The sequence below is a fragment of the Colias eurytheme genome, chromosome 25 (assembly GCF_061535395.1).
Source record: "Colias eurytheme isolate Ceu_HAF_F1 chromosome 25, ilColEury1 Martin Lab GWU primary, whole genome shotgun sequence".
Classification (NCBI taxonomy): domain Eukaryota; kingdom Metazoa; phylum Arthropoda; class Insecta; order Lepidoptera; family Pieridae; genus Colias; species Colias eurytheme.
In genome coordinates, this window is record NC_143004.1 from 8,047,719 (window position 1) to 8,073,920 (window position 26,202).

General features: G+C 34.0%; 2 protein-coding genes and 1 long non-coding RNA gene across 3 annotated transcripts; 2 read left to right on the top strand and 1 right to left on the bottom strand.

Moving 5' to 3' along the window:
* Positions 1–3,504: 3,504 nt before the first annotated feature.
* Positions 3,505–25,173, bottom strand: LOC149897777 (tubulin beta-1 chain-like). The gene is made up of 3 exons (XM_090116087.1): positions 25,017–25,173; positions 7,028–7,136; positions 3,505–5,016 (listed from the first exon to the last, which is right to left on the bottom strand). The coding sequence occupies exons 1-3, from the start codon at positions 25,071–25,073 to the stop codon at positions 3,809–3,811; spliced, it is 1,374 nt and encodes a 457-aa protein (XP_089972213.1). The 5' UTR covers positions 25,074–25,173; the 3' UTR covers positions 3,505–3,808.
* LOC149897778 (uncharacterized) lies at positions 12,516–13,758 on the top strand. The gene is made up of 2 exons (XR_016458182.1): positions 12,516–12,783; positions 13,242–13,758. It is a non-coding gene; the product is annotated as an uncharacterized LOC149897778 (long non-coding RNA).
* Positions 21,319–23,549, top strand: LOC149897779 (uncharacterized). The gene is made up of 2 exons (XM_090116254.1): positions 21,319–21,758; positions 22,761–23,549. The coding sequence occupies exons 1-2, from the start codon at positions 21,575–21,577 to the stop codon at positions 23,507–23,509; spliced, it is 933 nt and encodes a 310-aa protein (XP_089972380.1). The 5' UTR covers positions 21,319–21,574; the 3' UTR covers positions 23,510–23,549.
* Positions 25,174–26,202: the final 1,029 nt, after the last annotated feature.

Here is a 26,202-nt window from a genome sequence, read left to right on the forward strand (position 1 = left end):
GATGAGAATTCAAAAGTACAGGTAGACTCGGTAAATTTTGGTCATATATTTTTGTACGGCATTCTTAACCATCGATAGATCCATTAAAAATAATAAGAAACCGCTCAGTGCCGTACAAAAATGTGGGTCCACCAAGTCGGAATTTTTATTTAATTTCCGAGAGTTACCGGGGGTAAATATGGTCATTTGACCATGTACGGCATCTGTGTCATACGATTGCTATACTGCTTTTAATCCATTATTCCGCAACACCGTACAAAAATCATGGGGACAAGGGGAAAAAATCGAGAGTTGTAATCCCTTCTCTTTCCCCACTCCAGGGGGTCATTTGACTAAGTACGGCTTCGGTTCCAAAACATTATCTAGCACTCAAAAGTACTATTAAAAGCAATGCCGTCAAAAAATAATTGTTCTTTTAAATGTATACCAATAATCATCTTAATTTCATCGAATTCTTGATATAAAGAGCTGTAAGGTCATTTGACCCTGTACGGGAACTTTTTTTTAACATGATATTGTAAAATTCAATTGTTGTATAGTATTGCCGTTCAAAAGAAACCGTTCTAAAAAAAGTTATAGAGAAATGCAAACCCAGAAATTTTGTTAAAGTTTAAACATCGTAGATTAATGAAATATAATAGTTTTCTACACTTTATTCGTTGTTTTAAATAGTATTAACATAGATAAATTAGGAAAAAACGATGCCGTACATTTTTGTGCAGACCACATCTTTTAGGCTGATGAAAGCGACGAAAGCTACAATTTTAAGGGTGCTTTATGGCCATTTGATACAGTACGTCATTAACATATTTTTACGGCAAAGCAAAAGGAGGGTTATGGTTTTGACAGGTCATGTATGTATGTTCATCTATTCCCTCGTAACTTCTAAACTACTTATCAGAATTCGACAAATGACATATCATTAGAAGCGTCTGAATTGTTCACTGGATAATCAGTGACCAGCTAGCTAAAGGCTATATGGGGTTTCACAAAATCTAATGTGGCGCCCTCTAGCGGACAAAACATACAGAGTAAAAAAATAAAGTTAAGATAAATATGCCGTGTTTGGTATCATTTGAAAGCGCTTTACTTGTACATTTTGAATATGTATATATTACTAGCATTTGCTTGTAACTTTACCTGTATTCATGGGCTGATTGAATATAATTCACATCTTTTCGTTCATAGCTTTTTTATTAGTTCATCAATTTAACGGAGTCCATTCCACTTGACTCCGACTTTCCAAGGTGATAATTAACCACCTCGAGCTTCTTAATATTAATGTATATTTATATTTTATTAGAAAAATATAAAGCAAACATTTCGTTATATGGATTTTTTCTTTTTCAGATTTTTCCCCTTTGAACCAACGAAAATGTACGGCACATGAAAAAATATTATCTATGCATAAAATACTTTAAAAATAAATTTATTTCGTGTTGTGTCAAATGACCCCCTGGAGTGGGGAAAGAGAGGGGATTACAACTCTCGATTTTTTCCCCTTGTCCCCATGATTTTTGTACGGCGTTGCGGAATAATGGATTAAAAGCAGTATAGCAATCGTATGACACAGATGCCGTACATGGTCAAATGACCAAATTTACCCCCGGTAACTCTCGGAAATTAAATAAAAATTCCGACTTGGTGGACCCACATTTTTGTACGGCACTGAGCGGTTTCTTATTATTTTTAATGGATCTATCGATGGTTAAGAATGCCGTACAAAAATATATGACCAAAATTTACCGAGTCTACCTGTACTTTTGAATTCTCATCTGCACTCAGTTGGACAGCTTACAAGTGACGGCATAGTGATGAATCTTATTATTTTTTGCTCTTCTTTCGTACTAGATATGTCCCGTGGTGGTTCATTTGACCCATATTTTTTTCATATGCGGGCTTGTAGTCTAGTAGTATATTAATGAGGGTAGACACAAATAATGTCAAATACCATAAAATGGTATGCAAAATTTGTGTTTTTTTTTTATCTGTTAAAGAGTTAATTTCGTCTATGAAAATGCTTTTATCAGCTTACTCTATCTGTCTCTATTGAGTATGTATGCGTAGAAAAGTTGTCATAAACGACCAATCTCACACCACTGCCTAATACTTCTTCATTTCTAAATGCTTATCTATAATTGTTCATTGCCTTTATAAAAGTAGTATTTCAATATGGTCAATGTAAGCCGGGTCTATGGATAATAGAAATTTGCACATAATTGTCTGAATAAGCTTGTATAAAACTTCTTATTACTAGGTACCAAGCAAGCGAATCCGCCGGCTGTGAAGCTAGTAGGTAAATAATAAACCACAATAAACTTTTTGCATCGCGCAACTCAAAATTTATTCTCTTTAATGCATACTTTATAACTTTACGATTTTAAATGTGTCACAGAGTTGTTGCTTTAGAATCTAAAGCAACAACTCTGTGACACATCTAAAGTTTAGATCATAATATAACATATTATGCTTTGATGGCCAAAATTATTGATATGAACAAATTGAAATCGATCGAAACGAATCGATTGGAATGATAGAATCACAGAATACAGTGGATGGTAAAGAAGCTACACATTTATTGTTCGAATTCGTGTCAGATGTGAAACCAAAAAGGTCGGTATTAAAGATACCAAAATCGTCTCCTTACTCCATGACGTGACGGTATTGCTATGACACGACCTTGAAATTTTACTCTCAACGCGCAAGATAACTAAACACTTAATAAAATGTATGCGTGTACTAGAGTACACACGTAAGAAGTGAAACTTCTTTATGACCTTAAAAATGTCACGAGTATGGCGTAACGCAAAAATGTCACGCGTACGGCGTAACGCAAAAATGTTACACAAAATTTTTATCCAACCCAGATAAAGAAGTTTCACTTCAATAACTATAAAATCAATCATAACTAACTAGGCAACTATACTCAACATAAATATGTTTGAAATTTTAAGTCTAAAAATTACCACTACCAATAATTAAATGTGAGTACTTAGGCTAAATCCTAAATCGATATAAAATATAAATGCGTTATAATATTATGCGCCGACAATATAATCCTGTTCATTCTACCCGGACCCTATCAGATTTGAGACAGCTCTCAAAGGGAGGTAAAAGATCTTTTGTACACGAAGAGCTCAAAATTCGTGCAAAATTCTCTACGACAAAAGCTCCGAATTGACTAAAAATGTAATTTGGTAAATATAAGTAGGTACAATTTTTTATGAATATTTTCTTAAAAATGCAGGATTTTTCAATTTATGTTCGGAGTATTCGTGAGTTCGTGACCGTACCATAGCTTAAAATTATCAATGATTGTTGTTTATTAGGGGGTTTCTATTTATTTTAATGTGTAGGTAGGTATCCATTATCTATTATTAAGAAAAAGTCATAACTCATCAATCTAACTACATAGGTACATATTATAACTACTTACTTTATTTAATTACTTCAGTCAAAAAAGCATTTGCAATTCGATCAAGGTTGTTAAAATGAAACAAAAAATTATATTTTAAAACATTTATTTATAAATTATAATATAAAAGCATACAAGACGTTAAAATAACTTAAGAAATGCACAGATTGGTACGTTCCGTTATCGATATAAAACAGACTTCGAATAATACTATTCAATTATATAAAAATATTTTGCACTTTGAGGACAAGTCACATGGCGAATTGACGAGTCACAGTACAATATTTAGTAATTTCGGTCCAATTTGGACGCTTTGGTGTTAAACGCACTTAGCCTCTAATTTCGTTGAAAAAATACGTTTTTTATGAGATTATAAGAACTTTAAGCCTCTATTTAATCATGATGTTCATCTTGCGCCAACTCCTCCATATCTTCCTGGTCGAATTCAGTATCGTCTTCAGCGGTCGCTTCCTGGTACTGCTGGTACTCAGACACGAGATCGTTCACGTTGCTCTCAGCTTCATTGAACTCCATCTCGTCCATACCCTCGCCAGTATACCAATGCAAGAAAGCCTTGCGCCTGAACATAGCCGTGAATTGCTCTGATATCCTCTTGAACAACTCCTGGATCGCTGTCGTATTTCCAATGAATGTGGATGACATTTTTAGACCCTTGGGAGGAATATCGCACACGGCTGTCTTCACATTGTTCGGGATCCATTCAACAAAGAAGCTGCTGTTCTTGTTTTGAATTGAGAGCATCTGCTCGTCCACTTCCTTCATGGACATGCGGCCACGGAAGATGGCGGCCACCGTGAGGTAGCGGCCGTGGCGCGGGTCGCACGCGGCCATCATGTTCTTGGCGTCGAACATCTGCTGGGTGAGTTCGGGCACGGTGAGGGCGCGGTACTGCTGGCTGCCGCGAGATGTGAGCGGCGCGAAGCCGGGCATGAAGAAGTGGAGACGGGGGAACGGAACCATGTTCACGGCCAGCTTGCGGAGATCCGCATTCAGCTGACCGGGGAACCTGAGGCAGGTGGTGACGCCGGACATCGTGAGCGATACAAGATGATTCAAGTCTCCATAAGTCGGGTTGGGAACTTTGAGGGTTCTATAGCAGATATCGTAGAGAGCTTCGTTGTCTATGCAGTAAGTTTCGTCTGTGTTTTCGACTAGCTGATGGATGGAGAGGACCGCGTTGTAAGGTTCCACCACAGTGTCTGATACTTTGGGCGAGGGGACAACGGAGTAGGTGTTCATGATTCTATCTGGGTATTCTTCTCTGATTTTGGATATGAGGAGGGTTCCCATGCCGGAGCCGGTGCCACCGCCGAGGGAGTGTGTGAGTTGGAAGCCCTGGAGGCAGTCGCAGTTCTCGCACTCCTTGCGGACGACGTCTAGCACGGCGTCCACGAGCTCGGCGCCCTCGGTGTAGTGGCCCTTGGCCCAGTTGTTGCCGGCGCCGGACTGGCCGAACACGAAGTTGTCGGGGCGGAAGAGCTGGCCGTACGCGCCGGAGCGCACGGCGTCCATGGTGCCGGGCTCCAGGTCGAGGAGGATGGCGCGGGGAACATATTTGCCGCCGTTTTCGGCCGTCGCACCTGCAACGAACGAAATATTGTAGAATTTACTTTATAAATTTGCTAGAAAGGATCCTTGATGTTAAATCAAAAATGTATGAATAAGATAATAAAAATAAAAGCTCTGAATAACCTAACAATTGTTTTATTCTGATTTTGTAAATTACTTCAAGCTGTTTTTTGTATGCGCAATTCAATTACGTTGTTTACAACAAATTATTCTATTTCCAAGTAAATTTTAAAGATTTAATAAGTGCTACTTATCATCTAAAAATCTAAAATATCCAGCTGATATTATGTGAAATTCATATTTTCAAATCTATTAAGTACAAATTCTACAGTCGAAACACTTAAATAGCTTAGCTAATTGAACATAATTATTAATTAGATATCTAGTATATAAAATATGTAAGACGTGCGTCATCTAATAAATACTGCCATTGAAGAATCCAATTTCAGCAAATAAAAACTAATGCTTTGAAATATGAAACTCGGCTAACAATTTATAATATTTGCTGCATTTCTTTACTGAATTTATTTCTGTAGGTATTTATAAACGTAATAATTAGCTTCCAGAAGTCCCGTTTCTGATTCAACTGTTGAATTTATTGATATAATTGAAGCGATTCTAATTACGAATGAAATGTAATAATTAAATTAACATTACGCCATTACACGCTACGGTAAATATCGTGAAGTAGAAAATTACCGAATTTTAGCTCAGAAAATTAGAGTAATTGTTTCTGTTGACTTGTGTACTGTTAGGATGCAGGGTCGTTGAACCCGCCATCGTAATTAAAGACGGTGCGGGCTTTTTATTGTTCGTCTTTGTTGCTACGTTAAATTGTCTAAGTTTGATGTTGGAAATGCGTAATTCAATGCGTTTTTGTGTTGAAACTTTAAGTTCTGAACGCTCATTACCGTTATGAAATATTATACTCGCTGAAATCTGAATAATGCTACGGTAAAATACTGTAAGATAAATTTTAACGTACATAAACCATAAATATTTTTTTTCTAAAAATAACATTTATTTATTAATAGTTTCACTTACTGAATTGCAAATAAAATAACGGTTTCTTGGGTATTTTTAGAAATTAAGCACTAACTTATAATTTTTAATTAACTTATAAAATAATTTAACTTTATGACGGCCGGGCCGCGCGCGGCTGGCAGTTGCATCTTCCAACCGCAGGAAACATCAATAAAATTAATAAAAATACTTTAGTCTTAATTACGGTGTTCACTTTGAGTCAGTAAGTTAGTCAGTATTTGTATATGTACAGGACAAAGACTAGATAACTTTACTAACAAATTGATAAGATTCAACACTATTTTCCAATACAAAACTGATTATAACCTAAACGCATGTTTGCGTCTATATTCGCATGAATGGACAGCGAGCGTACAGTTATCCGTTACCGTTCTACCGATATATTAAAATGCGACAATGAAATATGCTTTGTTTTATTTATAGTTTATCTATGTGCATGCTATTGTTTGATTTTAAAACTTGCAAGACGAAGTAAAGAAACAAATTCTAGTAAAGAATTTGTCATAAACAAATTGGAAGATAACTAAGTACGTTGTCTATGGTATGAAGATTTTATAGCTTGCAAAGAAAGACCCAGTAAAGACAGAGACTATGCTTTGAAATAAATAGTATGATGAAAAAGAATTGTATTTTATTTATTGCCGATTACTGAATTATATGGGAACAAAAACATTCGTAAATTATACCTAGATTTGGTTACGAAGCATGAACAAAATAACAAATCTAAGAACATGACTCAGTTCAGCTTGAGTCATAAATTATGTAGTTGATTCCGAATTATATATTATCTGTTCATGGTAAAAATTTTTGACTTCCCATCGTAACAAAATACATTCCACAAATCTGCATTGTAATATGAAATTTAAATATGAAAAAAAGAACAGTTGTTTTTGTATCACTAGCACGCTAAAATACGTTCAAAAATCAACCTTTTATTAGACATAAATATAAAGAAATATTACACCAAAGTTTACTCACAAGAAGCCTCATTGTAATATACTGAAATCCTCTCTAGTTGAAGGTCGCTTGTCCCTTTGTAAACACCAGTAGGGTCGATGCCGTGCTCCTCAGAAATAATCTCCCAGAACTGCGGACAAAATAATATGTTGAGGAAAACATAACAAACATGGTAGGGAGGGAAAATGTTGTTTGTATGAGTGATCGGGTTTTCTGTTATGTATAATTATTATAAATTAAATTCAAATTCAAATTAACTATATTTATTTAAAAGAATGTAGTTAAAAATTATAGTTACTTAATGATCTAAGAGATGTTTTAATTATTACAATATTATGTGGCTAATAGGTACATTCTACCCATCGCTGGGTGTGCAAATATTAATATTAGCTGCTGTGAGATAGGTATGTCTTATATTTAGATCATTACTTAATGATCTAAGGTCATATAACATGTTTTGGTTATATATGTATTTATATTCATGTATGACTGCTAATTCGTCAATATAAACCTATTTCTGATGAATTACAATCGATAGAAAATCCCATCATTTTGTTGTGTGCAACCTAACTTTTTCCTGATGATTTTAATTTATTCTTGTAAAATTATGACTCTATTTTTTTAATTTGATTGAACGTGAAATAGAAAAAAAGATTCAGTTTGAAAAAATAAATGTATGCTACTAACTACTAGGCCAGGTAATCACTATTGATTTTCCTATGAACAGCAACGAAAATATGTTGTAAAATGTCCCTTGTTTAGAGCAGACGAAGTTTCGTGTTTCAGCTAGTTTAATATAAAAGCAATCGATTGTCCCACAGGCCACAAGTGAGTGTACATTCGTCATTCACCCATAATGACAGTAATTACATACAGAACAAATAGATGCCACCGATAGCCCGTTTTGGCCTTCCTGTCCCAGTTATTTAATAACTGTATTGAATTTTTGTATTCGTTTCTAGTAAAATGAAGTGTTTTATGGAAACACAAAAAATGGACACTTATTTCATTTGTGTTTTGTTAGTTTATTTATCGTTGCAGTAATTTATTGTGGCCATAATGAACTGACTTGGCAAAAAAATTGTCTGGTCTGGAATAACATGTAGGTAAAGTTTTTAATCTGTGGTTTCATTTTCATAGTAAATGTGTATGTAAATGTAAGTCGATAACGTTGTGATATTTCATACTAGTGGTCCGCCCCGGCTTCGCCCGTGGTACATATTTCGCAATAAAAGGTAGCCTATGTCCTTTCTCGGGTATCAAAATATCTCCATACCAAATTTCATGCAAATTGGTTCAGTAGTTTAGGCGTGAACAGACAGACAGACAGAGTTACTTTCGCATTTATAATATTAGTAAGGATAATAATAATATTAGGTACATATAATATAAATCAACTTTTTTTTTCGTCCAAAAGTAAGCAAGTCTTGGGGTAGTTGAACTTTAATCGCAATTGATAAGATTAAGAAATTAGCCGAATGAGTTGAGATGAGCTGTCATCGTTCATTCAATCTCGTTCAATTTACATTCATTGTGCTTTAGATTACTAATATAGGTATGTACTAGCTTTGGCCCGCGGATTTCACGTTTACTGGATAAAAAGTTCTTATTTATGCAAAATCTATATTATAGCAAATCTTTACCTTGGTATATTTAATAATAATTTATTCAGCTGTTTTGATAATTATTTTAATGTGGGTAGATACTTAACACTTTACATTACAATAATGTTTATTTTTAATGTAAATTTTACATTGCGTAGGTATATAAAACACAGTAAAGTACCAGCGCCGAACCTAAATTCCTCAATAATCTATGGTTATACTTATATCGACCATAGATTATCTTATAACTCAAACTTACTATCTAACCTAATTGCACGCCTCATAAGCGAAGCGTTGAGGTGGGTACTACTGTCACTTCGCGCAAAACATCTGATTTTTCAAACTTAAAATGTCTTTATGTATCATACATTGCACTTGTAAGATAATACATACACACACATATTAAGAAAAAACACTATTTTTAACGTTCATGATATTTTTGATGTCATTTTTGTTATTTAAACTAGTTAAAAAACAGTTTAAAAAAGTTCTGTCTTGGACGTCCGTGTGTCTGTATGTGCGGATCCTTTTTCTTGTTAACACGATAGCGACCGAAATACTTTACTAATCGAGTCTTTTTTTTTCTCTTACGCTTGAGTATGCTCAGGAATAGAACCCTTTCATTTTTCAGGGTCTGATTCGATGTGGTTTAATTGTTATTAAATAAACAAAAATAATAATTAATAAATACTTATTAAAAAAAATTATGAGGCGTGCACTTTTGGATTTTCAAATTATTTTAAAATGCTTTCGCAAACGATACAGGAAGGCAAATATCACTTCATACCTTAAAGTGTTGTTTTACGGACGTATTACCGGTTTTAGAGGAAGGATCTTGTTACTTCGTAGGAAGTCGTGCCTAATGTGACTACCGCTTTGTTAGGAAGTAGCTGTGGTTAGGCCTTTGGAATAGGTGATAGTCATAGAGACAGAGGTTAAAGGATTGGATATTGGCGATATTACATAAACTATAGAGTTAAAAATAGTTCGATATTGTTTGTAAAATCTTTCAGAGATATGCTTTCGTTGAATTTACAAAAAAAAAGAACTATGAGACCACCACGCTGCCGCGGCCGGAACGTTACATCCGCAATAGTTATAAGATTGCTGTTTGCGACAAAATAAAATTAATCAATCTTTCTTGGATATATGTAGTTGTATTTTATGGTTTTACTAATTACTATCTATACTAATACTAAAGAGGAAAGGTTTGTATGTATGTATGTATGGTTTTCACGCATAAACTACTGGACCGATTTTGATGAAATTTGGCACAGATAATCTTTAGAGAAAGAACATAGGCTACCTTTTATTGCGAAATATGTACCACGGGCGAAGCCAGGGCGGACCGCTAGTCAGATCAATAAAATGATATAGGTAATACACTTTTACTCAAGAGTTTAATGAATATGAAAGTAAAATACGCAATCGCACAGTATGTATTATTTTATGTTTAGTGTTGTGTGTTTGTATGTGTTGAAAAATATGCTTTCTTTCTTTGTTTATAAAAAAACACCGCTAAATAGGTGAATATCAAATATTCTGAGCATGCGTCAGCCCGTCTAGGTTTTCAGACAACATGGCGCCCAACTGTAATTAGGGGGAGTGGACCACGTAATTCAATACTAGTGGGAAATGGAATCGATAGCCGTCCTTATCGATTTTAATTTTTATCGATATAACAATAAAACCCATATATGATTAATGAAGGTAAAATAGTCGCATCGGAAATATGTACCTACCAAAAAATTGGAAGAATGAGATTTGGCGAGTGGAGAAAGTTATTTTGAAAGAAGTTCGATTACATTAACTTTCTTTCATCTTTCTGGAATATTTTTATAAAAAGGTTTATAACTTACTTTAAAGAAGAATGTTGACAAAGTATTTCAATACAATGAGATGTTGATTCAACATCGTGATTAACGATAATCATTTATTAAAAACAATGAGGACTGTTTACATAATATGACAAAATAATAAAACAAATAGTTATTTCATTTGATTAATCGATTCCACTGTAATCTTAATAATTACCAAGTAAAAATTACTAAAAAATGTGCTTAGTCACCTAGTAGTCGGCTACTAAAATAGCAACCAATAAAAACTTCCTTCCTTTTAAGCCAGTTAAATATTGAAAATACATCGAATTGTTAGTTCAGTGACGAATCCAAGTTATTTCAGTGAAACCTCGGGAGACAAAGCATTCCTTTTCTGTAGCACGCCGCCCGCCATATTGAAAATAGAAACTTTTTCTTATTGCATCGCTGTACTCGCATCCGTTGCACTTTATTTTTGGTATCTCCCACTTTGAGTTAAATATACATGTAAAATTAATAATTGTTTTATTTTGTCCTGCCCTTTGAAGTATCCTTTGGTTTAAATATGTCAAAATCTGTGTATTTTAACCTTAATTTAAACTGATGATGTCTACTAATCATGAGATAAGGTAGTTTTAAGTTTTTGCATTGCATAATAATTCTTTCTTTGAAGAGTTGATGTGATCTTTCACATCAACTATAGATAGAGTTCTTAATATAAATAAAAGAACTATATTTCAATACATTTTCAGAGATATTCTAGCTCTTTTCTTCAATACATTTTCTAGATTTATAGATTAAAATATTCGAAGCAAGGCCGTATTGCATAAGGTATTCTTCGATCACTTCCTTGAGGTTGTTACCCTATACTTGTATACGTAGTATATTATTATTAGTCTGTGCCTATACCTAAGAATTTTGCAACCAAGGTTAGCTGAGTCAAATAGACTTAAACAAAAACTGCATAGACTATATAGAAGGTTTTAATTACATTTGGCAAAAACTAGTTATTAACCATTATATGGAATTTTAATTATAGTTCTCATTGATACAATACAACAATATTAAAATTAACAAGTTTAATACCAGAAGTAGACCCGTTCGTTTGAGACATTTTAAATTTTAATTGTTCTCAGAAATCGTATCAAATATGTTTTAAAGAATTAGTTTTAAAAATAACAATATAGTACGACATAAAAGAGATGAAATTAATTATTTTGGAACTAATTCGTTTTTCATTACATGGCAACCCTGAATTGCCAATGTAGCTGTCAAGTTGAATAAAAATTTGTTGTTTTTTTCGTGAAGTGGAGAATTATTGAGATAAAATTGTTATTTAGAACTAGAAATTTAAATAAAAAAGGAGACATCATGAAAAAGGTTAAACGTAGCGGTGTCCGTGATGTCGTGTATAAAGTTTTTATTCGGTGTTTGTCCGAATTTCAAGCTGGAAAGTTATTGACTGATTTGGAAAACGTTTACAAACGTACTGCAGAATATACCGGTGAGATTCCATTTATTTTTGCTCAGTACTACGTAAAATAGAATATTCCATTAGTGACGAGTGTTTAATGTATGTATGTATGGCGATTATTACGTTTTCGCAATTTAATTTGAGGTTATTTGTATGTAAACAAAAACTAGTTTTTATAGTGCGACCAGCACAATTTGAGTCAAGAAGTTATATCCAATCCAACCAGCCTCAAATAAAGTACCTAGTTTAGATTTTACTACATAGTATAGTGATAACTGTTTTCATACAGCTATCTATTAATCAATCAAACCATAAGAAAAAAAATCACATTTTAGATTTAGCTTACTAACTACTTACTAGAGAAGCGCAGGGACGCTGGCCTCCTACTTACATTAAAAAAAAATAATAATAAAATAAAGGAAGTTTTAGTTTTAAGCTACTATGAAAATATGTTAAATGTACTATTTGATTTTATTCATCTTAATTCTTTTGTTATAGGGGTTTCTGAAAGCACAGTACGCAGGATAGTAGAGGAAGGGAGTAGAAATGAAGGCAAATTTTCAACGCCAGCCAAACATAGGAGAGGTAGACCATCAAAACCCTGTACGAAGACATAGGGTAACGGCACCAGTGGTCAGCCAGGCACCAGTGATCAGCCTATTGCGTTGTTTATTGGCCATAAATATCGCTGTAATCAAAATAACCAAATCACGCGCACTTAAATAGAAGCTCTGTTTCGTTATTGGTTCATGCATCACGCGATAGGAGCAGCAGGGGGTCAGGGGAGAGAAGTAAACACGTTCGTACAGGTGCTGTCCGCCGACAAGAGCAGAAGTGTCATGTCTGCTATATTTTTTGTTTCACGTGGTGCTCTTTTGAAAGGTGAGAAATAACATATTTTAGTATGAAATGTGATTATGTTTTATAGATAATAACTTTATAGATTACTTAGAGCATTTAATTTTATGAAATTTGATAAAAAAATATTGTTTTTTTAATTAACAATTTGAGGGGCTGACCATTGGATACCGATTTTTTATGAAAGATCCAATGGACAGCCCCTGGGGCTGATTACTGGGATTATTCCTGATTGTTAGAAAACCCAGTGGTCAGCCGCATTTCAAAATATTTTTTTCAAGCGGCTGACCACTGGGTCTCAATCTGTGGTCTCAATGATCCAGTATTCAGCCACGATGTTATTGAAATAATATTTTAAGTATAAATGCGAATGTTTGTGTTTAAATCTATAAGTAATACATCATGTTAGTTAAGTTTTACCTGAAATAATGGTATTATGTGTATTCATATCCAAAACTTATTATTGTTCCCTTTTTATCTAGCTAAAAATGCCGCCAAGACAACAGTATCCTCCAGAGAAATCCTCCGAAAGAGATCCTCCTGTGGTTGATTATAATTATATATATTGTGGATTATAGATACATCAATAATACTATGAACTAATCTCGCTGATTTCTTTAAAAATAATTATTGCTGTTTTTATGATAAATAATAAGAAGTTCCTAGAAAATAAGAAGACACAAAGAGATTGTAATAGTATGTTTAAAATAATATTTGTATTATGTGCGATATACATTTTTTTGTGCTAAGTGAATCGTTGCTATAAAAATGTGATTAATATAGTTGATTTTGATATAACATTGTTTATTTTGATCTCATAATTAGTTATACTTACTAAAGGCTGAACACTGGGTTCAACAAGGCTGTTTATTGGTTTTTAGAGGCTGTTCACTGGGACACTGGGCCATTTTTTGTTTAAAATTAATTATATATTTTACTAAGAGAATTATTGTTTTTGATAAACGCTGATTCGAAACTACAATAAACAATAAATCCATACATGTTGTACGTTTTTTTATTCGACGATTGTTGTAGAAATGGCAATTGTCAAAACTTCAAAAAGCTGTTATGAGGCTGACCACTGGTGCCGTTACCCTAGAGAAATTTATTATTCACGTTGGTGATGAGAGCAGTGAAGATGACTCAGATAGCTGTTATAGTGCTGAAGAACCAAATGATGATACTGAAGATGCCCCGTACCCTCTTGCCAGTACTTCGAAACAGAGTGATGATCAGTCCTTTGAAGGAGTAGAATATTTAGATTTTGATGAATTATATTAATGTACAAAATTTATCTACAAAAAAAAATAAAAATATGTAGTTTTCAAATCGCCTTGTTTTTTTTCTACCCGACGCGACGGACACAGAAAGAGGGTAATGTGTTTGAGCTGCATGTATGCTTGTTTGTTTGTATGTTTGATTCTATGTGTGCCTCTGCAGTCTAAACACTTGACCGATTTTTATAAAATAACTAATTCCAAATACATTTAAGTAAAATTTGACCTAGGTAGGTCAATTAAAATACTAATGTATTTTTGTCTTAAATTTATACTATTGCTACAATGAAACAATTATAACGGTTTAAATCGCGGTATTTATTTTAGATAATATTATATAGATTTTTAGATTTTTATTCTATAGTATCAAGATCGCTTGCGTCGCAGTATCAGTGTTGCTATATGAGCGACGGTGGCGCCCTCATTTATTTTCATCTCTTTTGTGTCGCACTGTACCTAAATTGAAAGCGGCACCTATTTCCAGGGATAAAAAATAATGAATCAAACACCTTGAAAAAGTCACTAAGGTATCTACTAATAAGTCATCCTATTTCTAATAACACGTTTAAATAATATTATTGTTACACGAAGTTTTTATATGTACATAAAATAAACATTGTCTATGGTAATTAAAAATAGTCACTCTGTGCTCTATACGTCATCACCAATCACCATCTGTTGTTTATGGTACAAGCACTTCCTGAAGGTGCTTCACCCACATGTTTCAGATTAATTTTCGATAGTTAAATGTGTTTATGGGGAGCGATAACCTATTTTGTTTACTTGCGAATCTATTTACTCTGTGGTTGTTTATTTTCCCGCTTTTTTCGGACGTGCACTACCCAAGGAACTACCTATAGACATGTCTAAGCGTGCGTTTGTCAAAAATATACATTGTCTATGTTTTATGAGATGTAAATCCGTTCATAAATATGAAAATAACAAACAAGCGAAATGTATGGTGTAATTGTTATTTTTTGAACTCACACTTATTCAAAATATATTTCTAATCGAAGTATATGTATTCTTTGAAGAATTGATGTTCAATTAAAAAACGTTACATCCTAAATTCTGAAAAGAAAGCTTTTATCAACCAATTTTCTAAAAGGTTTTCTTTTATAGGTAAATCGCTTGCGGAAGGAAAACATTAATCTCAATTGGTTGATAATATAATAAAAATTAAAATACATACTTAAAATTCGTTTTCCATCGTCATAAATATACAAAATTAATATTGATATTAATTCTGTGAAACATAATATCCTTATTAAGATATTGTAAAATAAATGTTATAAAACAATATAATAACAAGAAATGACTCAATTAAAACAGTGAGAATCAGAAATATTTATAAAACAATTATGCGAGTTGTAATAACATCGATAAAATGTGAAGTTAATTTCCAAATCCCTATCTCGTTCGTGATAGGTGAGAAATTTCTATACCTACTATTATTAATTATTATATTACGTCCTAAAAAGTTCGAAAAATATGTAGGTAATACATTGATGTACATATTATCATTTAGGACTGAGGTAAGGGTAAATTCAGAGTTACATTAAAATTCTTGGAGAAGTTTTTACTCTTCAGGCTTATCTTCAGGTGTGCATAAAATAATAAAAAATGCTGCTCGTCTATTTTTCCTATTATTAAAAAAGTGTTAGTACGAGATATAAAACCACATTTTCAAATTTCAGTCCTAGAATTGCATTTACATAGTTTTATATAAAACCGCAACCGGAAAAATGCAATCGACATTCAGGTAACGAAAAAAAAAACAAAATCGCAGACAGATTAGCCAGCGCCATTATCGTGCTTTCGGTCATCGACCTGCAGCATAGACTACAGAGTATAGATGAATAGCCGCGTCCAGACCGACCGAGCGCGGCTCGCGAGTCCCGCTCGCGAGCCAATAGTTCGGCCGGTGTGGACGGCGCTCGGGCTTCCTCGGGCGCACGTTGGCTCGGCCGAGCGCCGCTCAGCCCCGAGCCATGCGTTGTCGGTTTTTGGCGATGCTCAAAGGCGGCTCAGTCTGAGCTGCTCGCCCGGTGTGGACGGACATAACGACGCTCGCGAGCCAGAATCAAAAATGGATAAAGAAGACAGTATTCGCTTAATACAACTTTACGGAAGCTTCAAAATGTTATGGGATTCGAAAGATCCAGATCATTTAAATAAAAACAAGCGAGTGCCTGTTCCTTTAACAAACTGTTACCGTATTGGTTTCGGTTTTGGTACAATTTTTTAATCCAGATTTTTTGTTTCCTTTTTCTTTTTTTTATGATATATCAGACAACACAAACGCCGCAGCAGCTAATAAAACGTGGTTTTCCATCGTTATACGGAGATAAACTGAATGCTCAAACCGGCTCACCTTGGCTCGCGAGCGCGGCTCGGTACTTTTCACAAATAGCTCTGGTGCCACGGCTCGCGAGCAGGAAGTCTGAGCGCGGCTCGCGAGCCGCGCTCACCCGGTCTGGACGCGGCTTTTTATTAACGGCCAGATTTATTACAACCAAATAGGTTTACTATCGTAGTTGGCTTTTAATTAAACATTTAAACGAGAACATCTAGATTTAGAGATGGATTTTAAATGAGATTTAACTGTTCGGTTATTTGTTTATTTTACTGAAATAGAAGTTAGAAACGATGAGGAAAAATAGAATGTTCAATTAGATAAAATTGTTGTTTTATTGGACACGAAAAGAGGATATAAGAGACGGGAAAGGAAAATCAAAAATAATAATTATCTAGCTAATATATTCAAACGGAGGAAAAATTATTTTTGGATTTATTTGTTTATTAATTTGTATTAAGCATTAGTCGAACATATTGTTGTTATTTTCCTTCCGTATAAAACAAATCATCGGCACCTTTAAAATATAAAAACCTGTAAATAATTATTTACAAAACTAGCTATATGATTCCCGGTGTCGCGTCGTCATCAATTGAGACCGTATGTTTCATTTCGTAAAATGTACACAAACGTAATATCTAATCCCATTTCTCTTGAACAATTTCTAGAAATCAATGTAATCTAATCTGTTACTTGGCTAACTAATAAAATTTCCCGGGAACAATCGTGATATGACTAATGTTTGTTTCGTCGTGATTCAAGTCCGCTATCGTGGATAAATAGATTTCCAAGAAGGTTTGACTAATACAAAACCTTTCTTTGTCTAGACACTGGATAGTGTAATTGACAGCTTGTCTATGATTTCATTTGAAATAAGAATTCAAAATATTAGGGAAAATATTGAATTAAATAGTATGTACGCTAAGTACGTAATTAGTAATTACAAAGTTGCAGTGTAACTAAAGTGAATCCCTATTAACCTTTAATAAAATGCCTAAATGTACTAATTGCAAATATGTACAAGAGAAATACGCGTAGGTACATCTTTAAACAATGTAAACACATTAGTGTTACAAGTACGTCGTACAATTATTATAAGAAAATATTTACATTCCAAAGTGTCAAGTGTCAACCATCACTTTTGAATAAGCGCCCCTGTCCGTAATCCATAAATAAACCGCTCGAAGTATACATAAAATATTGTATCCTTTCACAATTTATTTTTGTTTATCACCACCGAGATGCAGACTAATGTTTCTTATAGAAATAAAATCTTTGACATCGCCTCACAAGACATAAGTAATAAAAAAATGTATACGTGCATTGTGTAGTCACCCACCCACCCCTTGATTGACATCAAAAATAAAACTAGGTGATGAAATTAGAATTTATTAATTGTTCTACAACAATGGATTTGCTTTTATGTATTATACCTAGCTGCGTGTACGTACACCACTTGACAATTACCTAATATCTAGCCTGAAAAGAACTTAAATGCTGTTCACGAACAATTAAAAATTAGGGAGAGGGTTCCAAACTTCCAACCTCATTGTTCTCATCTTAAATCGCATCGCAAAAAGGGTGCACACAATGCTCTACACTCCATCCATATAAGCGCTAACACGAGGGTAATCTAGATATCCTAATTGGGCGCAAATTAAAACGTTAAAATTCCATAATAAGCTGTCATCCCGATTTGGCGGTATAATTCCAAGGCCGGATATTTGTCACAGACAATCAAATATGGCTGGCCAGACGCCATTGGGCCCGTAATGACGTATTCGACGCACGCATGCCCACTTCCACGCGTGAATCATAAACTATTGTTCGAACGTTACTTTTTTAATTTTTGATTATCAAAGACAATGGCTGACTTAATTCGTTTTGACAATGCATCGCGTCAATTTTTATTTAATTGGTAGTGAAAATTATATACGAGAAATTACATTGTAGGACGGAAAATTAGACTAATGATTTATTTTTTAATATTGATAAAATGTCATACATTACCCGCATGCATTATCGACTGTCGTACGACTGTAAACAACTGTTATTTCAAATAAAATGTGTGAATTTCCGAATAAAATCTATCTCTTTATCTATGAATAATCCTTTCTGAAAAATTACCAAAAAATTCACTAAAATATATTTTTTATTAACAATCAAATAGCTAACACAAACCAGATATCCTAGTTGCAACAAGTAACAGATACCAGTCAATAATGTTAGTATCTTTGATGTTTTTTGCAAGAATCTGAACAAAACATCTGTCGTGAAGGTCGCAGTTAGCAATCGAGACGGGAACACTTTTTGTGCACGCTTCGCTTGGTTTGTGTGAAATAAAGACATTTATATGGTAAATAGATGTATTGATATCCAATATTTTTGTTTTAATTTTAGTTTTATCAACGTCTTTACTGATATAATATTACTTTTGATTATAGTATTTGGTACTATTTAAGTAAACGTAAGTATTTATTTATTTATTTATTTAATCATTTATTGTACCACACCATTTAATATTACAATGTACAGTATAATATATATCTGTTTGGATGCGAAGTACAAAAGGTGACCTTATCGCTTAAAAGCGATTTCTTCCAGGCCACCTAAGGTAGAGGATAGATATATAATACATATAATTAATGGAACGCGGGTGGCTGAAAAAGCAAAAGAGAAAATATAAGTAAATAAATATAAGTACCTAGTACATATAAATATTTTTTGAAAGATTCGATTTTGTGTATCTTTAAAAACTGATTTATGATGGTCTTATCTTATCCATAGATACAGATACATATAATATAGAGATTTGACCATAGTCAAAAATGTCTAGTAATGGTTTTTTTGCGCAAAATATGATGTTAACAATTACACATAATATTTTGTTAGTCATAGTATTAAAACATATTTAATTACGTCGAAAGACGATAACTCATAAACTTTGTTTATGTTTATGATAAGGGAACAGCGATACTTTTATCAAATTTACAAAGAGCAGTTTGTTCAAAAGTTTTCTGCACGTTTCATGTTATGTTACTGTAACAAACTTTCTAACCCTGTTCTGGGTTGCAGAAGTGAAAAACTATTAACACATTTTATGTTTTTAACTAAGAAAGAAAGAAAGAAAGAAAATACATTTATTCTAACTAGGTACTTTAAGTACTTATTGATTTAGTTGTTGTTTGAATTTGTTTTACTTTGTTATTACTAACATATTTTTTAATAATCCTTTTGCTCTTTTAGGTGAATCAAGCAACATAAACACTTACCTACCTGTTAGGATACTGCATTTTTTGCAATCTATGGCTCATTCAACAGTTTAAAAATAGAACCACTATCGCTAACGATAAAAAAGTATTCCATTGTGACATTCGAAATTCGAATTCTGAAATTTGAATCGGCGGCCGTTAACGGTCACTCCTATAATAATAGCTTGACAGTTAACAGTTGAACCGTGGGGCAATTACGGGTAAGTAGCGGTTTCTCTCATTACGTGTGAGAAAGAATTAATTCACCTGGTTAAGAATGACCGATTAGATAGTGGGAAGATTATCCATGGAATAGCAATCGTATTTTACTTAAACTACCTATTTTATGAAATTCAACGAAAAGAAAGTAAATAAAGAAGTGTTTTACGCAAAAAGGTGCTATTGACCAAAAAATAAATATCAGATAAATGCAAGACGCAGCCTATGTTATAAATAGCTACAGTATAAAAATACATTGATTATTTGTTATTTCTTCGTACACCTGTTTGTGACAGATGTCAAAAAGTGATATTGTCTAGAAATTCAATATTATTATGTCAGGTAGCAAATAAAAAAGTACATAATGCGAATGATAAAATAAAGAGGAAGCTTATTACTATGTGTTCAGAAATGAGGATAATATTATTAACAATTTAGATCAATAAGGAATAAGGATGCCTTTGCTGGAAAAATTTGGATCAGAAGTTAGAACTAAAACAAGCAAGTTGATTTTGTCGTTCAGTTTCAGTTTACGATCAAAATAGATAGGTACAATGAAAAGTGTACAATAAATAAGTATAATTTTAATTAAGTATTTCGCATTTTAATGAAATGCTCATTATAGTTCCTGTTGGCTATGTCTCATTTTTCTTTAAATCAACAAATTCAGGAAAATATTTTTTTTTTATTTTTTCAGTTTGGAGAACTGGTCACTTCGCCTGGTTGATATGATTGCCTAAAACTATCATATACCACAGGCTCTGTAAATGTGAAATAATACGTAAAACAAGCCATACGGTCCCCAATTGCTACGGATTCTTTACCCTTCCAATTTAAATACGAAACCCTATAAATGGCGATATAATAACAGCTCATCAACTTTCGCTAGACTAACTGTCCAATAATTATCAGATGTTAGATTGAACCGAAAAATTGTAACCGTGCAACGAGAAAGTATGCCGTGCCTCTGTGCTCTGATAAAAACTAAAAAGCGTACAATCACGCCTGTAACACTTAGATTAATAAAAAGTAAGGAAAAAAATATCTAACTTTCATTTCATTTTTGTGAAAATGCGCTAGTTTTTGTCATAATTTACATAGAAAGACATTCTAATATTTTTTAGCGTTGCAAGTCATCCTTTTTCATATTTTTTGACGTTGCAATGATGATTTTAAGAAAAACTTAGTTCGCCGTCTGCTTTCGTTTCCTCTGCTGCACTATCTAGTAAAGGTAATGTAAATAAATTAAGCCCTTTACAAGGAATATGAAAATAAACAAACTAGAAATGAAGTCGATGAACTTGCGGTTCCAATAAGGGAAAAATAAATTTGTAAGATAGGCACCTAGTTTACATCTGCCGACCCAACGCCATTTAATATTCTCTCTGTACTAGAATGTCCCGACAAGACGAATTTTGTTATAAATTCCAATTCCCGTCACGACATGAAATGTTAGAGCGAGGCCACATTAGTACGTTGCGTTGCGCTGCGACGTCGCAGCGTTGACGCTGCGTCATTTTTCATATATTTTTTATGATATGCCACATATGCGTTGCGTCGTCGCATGCGACGTTTCAACGGATCGACGGACAAGCGACGAAGCGGGGGGAGAGTGATGCGCTGCGCTGTCGGAGCTCCGGTGTAATAACGGATAGTGTTTCGCTGCTAGAGGAGCAAGCTAGACGTGCGCAACGATATTTTTTATCTTTATCATGAGTGTGAACGATATCGATATAGATTTTCTCATATCCCTGGTGCAAGAAAGACCGATCATATGGGATAAAGGACATGAACATTTCAGTGATAAATTCCGGAAAGCAAACGAATGGGCAGCTGTTTGTAAAAATTTATTTGAAAATTACGACGAATTTGAGGATGCTAAAAAGAACAAAATTGGTAAGTTATCATATGTCATAATTACTTAGTTATATAATTTGGTACTTATGTTAATTTAAATCTTCTTCAACTGCCATGGTAAAGCGCCTGCGGGACTCATAAAGTAATTAGCAAATTGGTCTCTGATAAAATTTTGAGCTAATGATTCTCCGATGATGTGGGGTCGCAATTGTGGGAACTTACTTATTGTTATCTTGTCTTGTTGCCGTAAACCATCGTGTTCTGTGACAAAATTGTGTAAAACACAACAAGCTTTCACAATATCAATAGTTAAATCATATGCTGTATCGATTGGCCTGTGTAAAATACGCCATTTATTTGCCATGATCCCAAATGCACATTCCACGTATCTACGGGCTCTGCTAAGGCGATAATTATAAATTCTTTGTTTCACATTGAGATTTTGGCCGCCATATGGACGCATAACATGCTTACTTAAACTAAAAGCTTCATCACCGACGAGTACATATGGGATTGGCGGCTCATTACCATGATCATTTACGAGTGGTTGAGCATCGGGCAATGGTAGTTCATTTCTCATTAAAACTTCGTACAGTTTCGAATTTCTAAAAATGGTAGAATCACTTTCTTTTCCATATGCGCCCATGTCGACAAAAACAAACTTATAATTGGAATCTACAACCGCCAGCAAAACAATTGAAAAATAATGTTTATAATTATAAAACAGAGAGCCGCTATTCGCTGGTTTTGTTAAACGTATATGTTTCCCATCAATTGCCCCGAAGCAATGGGGAAAGTTAGCTTTGCGATCAAAATCTAATGCAATATTTTTTAGTTTTTCTTCTGTGATTTCTTCTATGTACTGTGGTCGAAGATATTTCCAGATAGCTTGACAAACGGACGAAATAATAATAGAAATTGTTGACCTTCCACGTTTAAATTTGAAATGCAAGTCCCTCATCGAATTTCCACTGCCCAAATACCTGCAATACAAACAAAGGGTATTATTACCTACCTACATATTTTTTTCTCTCTTTGCAGGTAACGAAGTTGTAAAAAAATGGAGAAGCGTGAAGGACAACTTTTTACGATACGTAAAAAAAATAAAGGATAACAGTTCATCAGGATCAGAGGCAAAACAAATGAAAAAATATCATTATTACAATCAATTGCTGTTTTTGCTGAAAGTTGCTCAAAATAAAACTGACAGTAGCCTTGATAAAGGAGTGGAACGAAACGAAAACACAACATCATCTCCACGTGCGACAAAACAAATGTCATCGTTACCTCCAGGTCCTTCTCGCTACGTACCTGCTAATCGCAAGAGATCAAACCAAGCAATAGATGATGTCGAGGCGCAAATGTTAGAGGCGTTGCAGGAAAAAGAAAATCGCCATCTATCATTTTTTAAAGGTATTCTGCCTTCTTTAAACGACTTTACGGAATTACAAACGTTGACATTTCAAAGCAAAGTTATAAATATCATTACCGAAATGCGGTTCGGGGAACAGACTCAATCAACAACATGGCAGCTACGCGGATATCATACGGGACAACAATATCAATCGACAACAATGCAGTCACGTGGATATCAAACTGGACTACAGGCCCAGTCACCATCGCCATCGGAGTATCAGACAGGACTACAGACCCAGTCCCCATCGCCATCGGGGTATCAAACGGCTGAATTCGAAACTACTTATTTATCAAACACTTCAGTTAGTAACTTTACTGATGATAGTCAAGAAGAAGAATATAACTTTGCTGTAATCTCTAATACTGATCCTTAAATAAAACTGTATTAAAACACAATAAATGAATAACTGATTATTATGTTGTTTCTTTTACTTACCTCAATGTGATACCAATCATTTCAATTGGTTCTATTGGATTCCTGAAATTGGTATACTGCTTCTTTAAATGTGGTTCTAAGGTTATCACCAAATAATTAAAGCTGGCCACACTCATTCTAAAAAATGCGAAAAATTTATCTTCATCTAACAACAACTCTCTATATTCCTGCATAAAAAACTGACCATCACTATTTCTTAATGCAATCACGGGAGATATCCAGAATCTTTTTTGGTTTCTACGTTTGTTTCGGCGGTGGCGTAATAAAAGCAACAAAAGAACACGTTTGTATCGATCCATTGCGAGGGCTGAACTGAGACGCTTCGTCGCCCTTCTGCGTTGCGACGACATGCGTCGACGCAACTCTGGTGTGGCATACAATGCGTTGATCCGTTGCGATGACGCGACGCACCGCAACGCAACGTACTAATGTGGCCTCGCTCTTAATGGAATCGGGAATCAGGGTTAGGACAGAAATTTTTTCTATTACTTAGAAAAAAAAATATTTTAACATCAAAAGTGATAGACAATATTGGAATTCAAATTAGAATTATCTGTGGTCAAAAATGTTGAAAAATCTACAAAAAGAAGAAGAAAATGAATGCTAAGGAAAGTCATGGAGACTCTTATAACTATGTTTGAGTAAAATTAAACTTATTATTTTGTAGCCAAAAAATATTTTATAGACTGTAAGTGCCCTAGTAAGTTCCCTTGCCATCAATCAAAGTCAAAATAGGTCCTTCACAAGGGGTCATAACATAACCATTATGGACCATAAACAACTTTTAATATTAAGATAGAGATTTTTTAAATTGTTCACCTGCAGTAATGGTGATAAATAGATACATGTACAATCAAATCGTATTTTTTAAACCTCATAGTACAACAAAAGTTTCAAGTTTATTCTTGAAAATATATTATATGACACATTTTTAGTTTTTACAGATTTCAGTAGTAACCAGTAGTAACAATAAATACTTACTTCTAAAGCTGTAATTCTTATTTTTACAAGTTTTTAATAGATCTTTATTCATCTTTCACAGAAAGACGAAAGTCTACGCTTCATTTCGTAGCAAATTTGTTTTCATAGCGAATATTAATAATGTAATAGGTATACCTATTATATGCCTAAAGCTACAACACAACACACTATTCAATTGTCACATAATACATTTATTGTAATTCGTACTGTCATCATTTTATAGAGAACAAAAATAATCATATTTCATCACTCGTGCATAAACTAGAAACGTGGCGGAAGTCATATTTTTTTATTTGAAATACGAGAACAAAGCTATGGTATGGATAAGTCATTAACCGCCTTCTGACTTTTTATTGTAATATGCAACACAATACTTCATGTAGTTACTATCAATTTCAGATTATTTTTTTTTTAATTTAGAAGAAACTGTCAACTAACAATTTAAAAAAATAACTGTCACTTACTTTGGCGCCAATCTGGTTTCCGCACTGTCCGGCTTGCAGGTGCACTATTTCCCTCATATTTCTTTATTTAAATTTGTAACTAAGTTTGAACTTTTATCACGCAACAGCCTACCGTCTCACTGACCGGCTGATGTGCGAGTGAAGCGGGAACGACTTGGTGAATGGGAACGAACGAATGACGTCGATGGGGTGCTAATGTGCAAGCTGCAAAAAATGTACCGGTGTACGGGGTATTGTGAACGTTTTTCATTGAATTATGACTATTCGAGATATGTGATAAGAGATTTGTGATTTGTAATGTTTTTGATCATAATTCGGTACGCAATAATTGGGAATTTGCTTTTATTATCGCCAGGGCCGGATTTAGAGGTCCAGAGGCCTCGGGCAACAAAGGAGTGGAGGCCCCCTCGCCCCAAATTATTTTCCAAATAAAATGAACAATTTTTCTCAGCCGAGTTTTTCAATAAATAATTTATTGTGAAACCAAGTAGATTCTCTTAGTATTTAACAAACGCATATAAATATAATCGGAAACATGAATTATCTGAACTAAATCTTATTGATAACGAACGGAACCTTACGAGCTTTTTTTGCCGAAACATCGTTGATGATTTCGCTGAAATCCAGTTCTCGGAGTAAATCGCTTTCAATGCTCAGGAGAGAAAGCTTTGATAGACGGTTTTGTCCCATCGTGGTTCGAAGACTATTTTTTATAATTTTCATTTTTGAAAATGAGCGCTCTCCAGTGCAATTTGATACCATCAAAGACGACGCGGTTGGCGCAGTGGTAAAGTAATTGCCAACTGAGCCGACGGTCCCGGATTCGATCCCCGGTCAGGGCAAATATTTGTGAGATGAACTCAATTATAATTATTATGTTCTTGGGTCTGGGTGTTATTATCTATACATGTATTTATTAAATATTATATTTATCGTCGCCTAGTACCCACAACACAAGCCTTAATTGAGCTTACTGTGGGACTAGGTCGATTTGTGTAATAATGTCCTACTTATAATATTTATTTATTTATTTATTTATCAAGACCAAATACATTCTCAATGCAATTTCGAGGTTTGGGAATGTAGCTCTGAAAGGAGAATGGCAAACTCCCATAGGACTCTGGGCCTGATCGTTACACTGATGATTTATAGGGGATTAAATAGATAAAAATATTTAGATTCTACG

What these genes read in the sequence shown, in the direction of transcription:
- LOC149897779 (XM_090116254.1), top strand. Translation starts at nt 21,575, where the DNA reads ATGAGTGTGAACGATATCGATATAGATTTTCTCATATCCCTGGTGCAA. An exon ending in TGCTAAAAAGAACAAAATTG is followed by an intron (nt 21,759 to 22,760) that starts GTAAGTTATCAT and finishes CTCTCTTTGCAG; the next exon opens with GTAACGAAGTTGTAAAAAAA.
- LOC149897777 (XM_090116087.1), bottom strand. Translation starts at nt 25,073, where the DNA reads ATGAGGGAAATAGTGCACCTGCAAGCCGGACAGTGCGGAAACCAGATT. An exon ending in GAAACCAGATTGGCGCCAAA is followed by an intron (nt 7,137 to 25,016) that starts GTAAGTGACAGT and finishes TTTTGTCCGCAG; the next exon opens with TTCTGGGAGATTATTTCTGA. An exon ending in ATATTACAATGAGGCTTCTT is followed by an intron (nt 5,017 to 7,027) that starts GTGAGTAAACTT and finishes CGTTCGTTGCAG; the next exon opens with GTGCGACGGCCGAAAACGGC.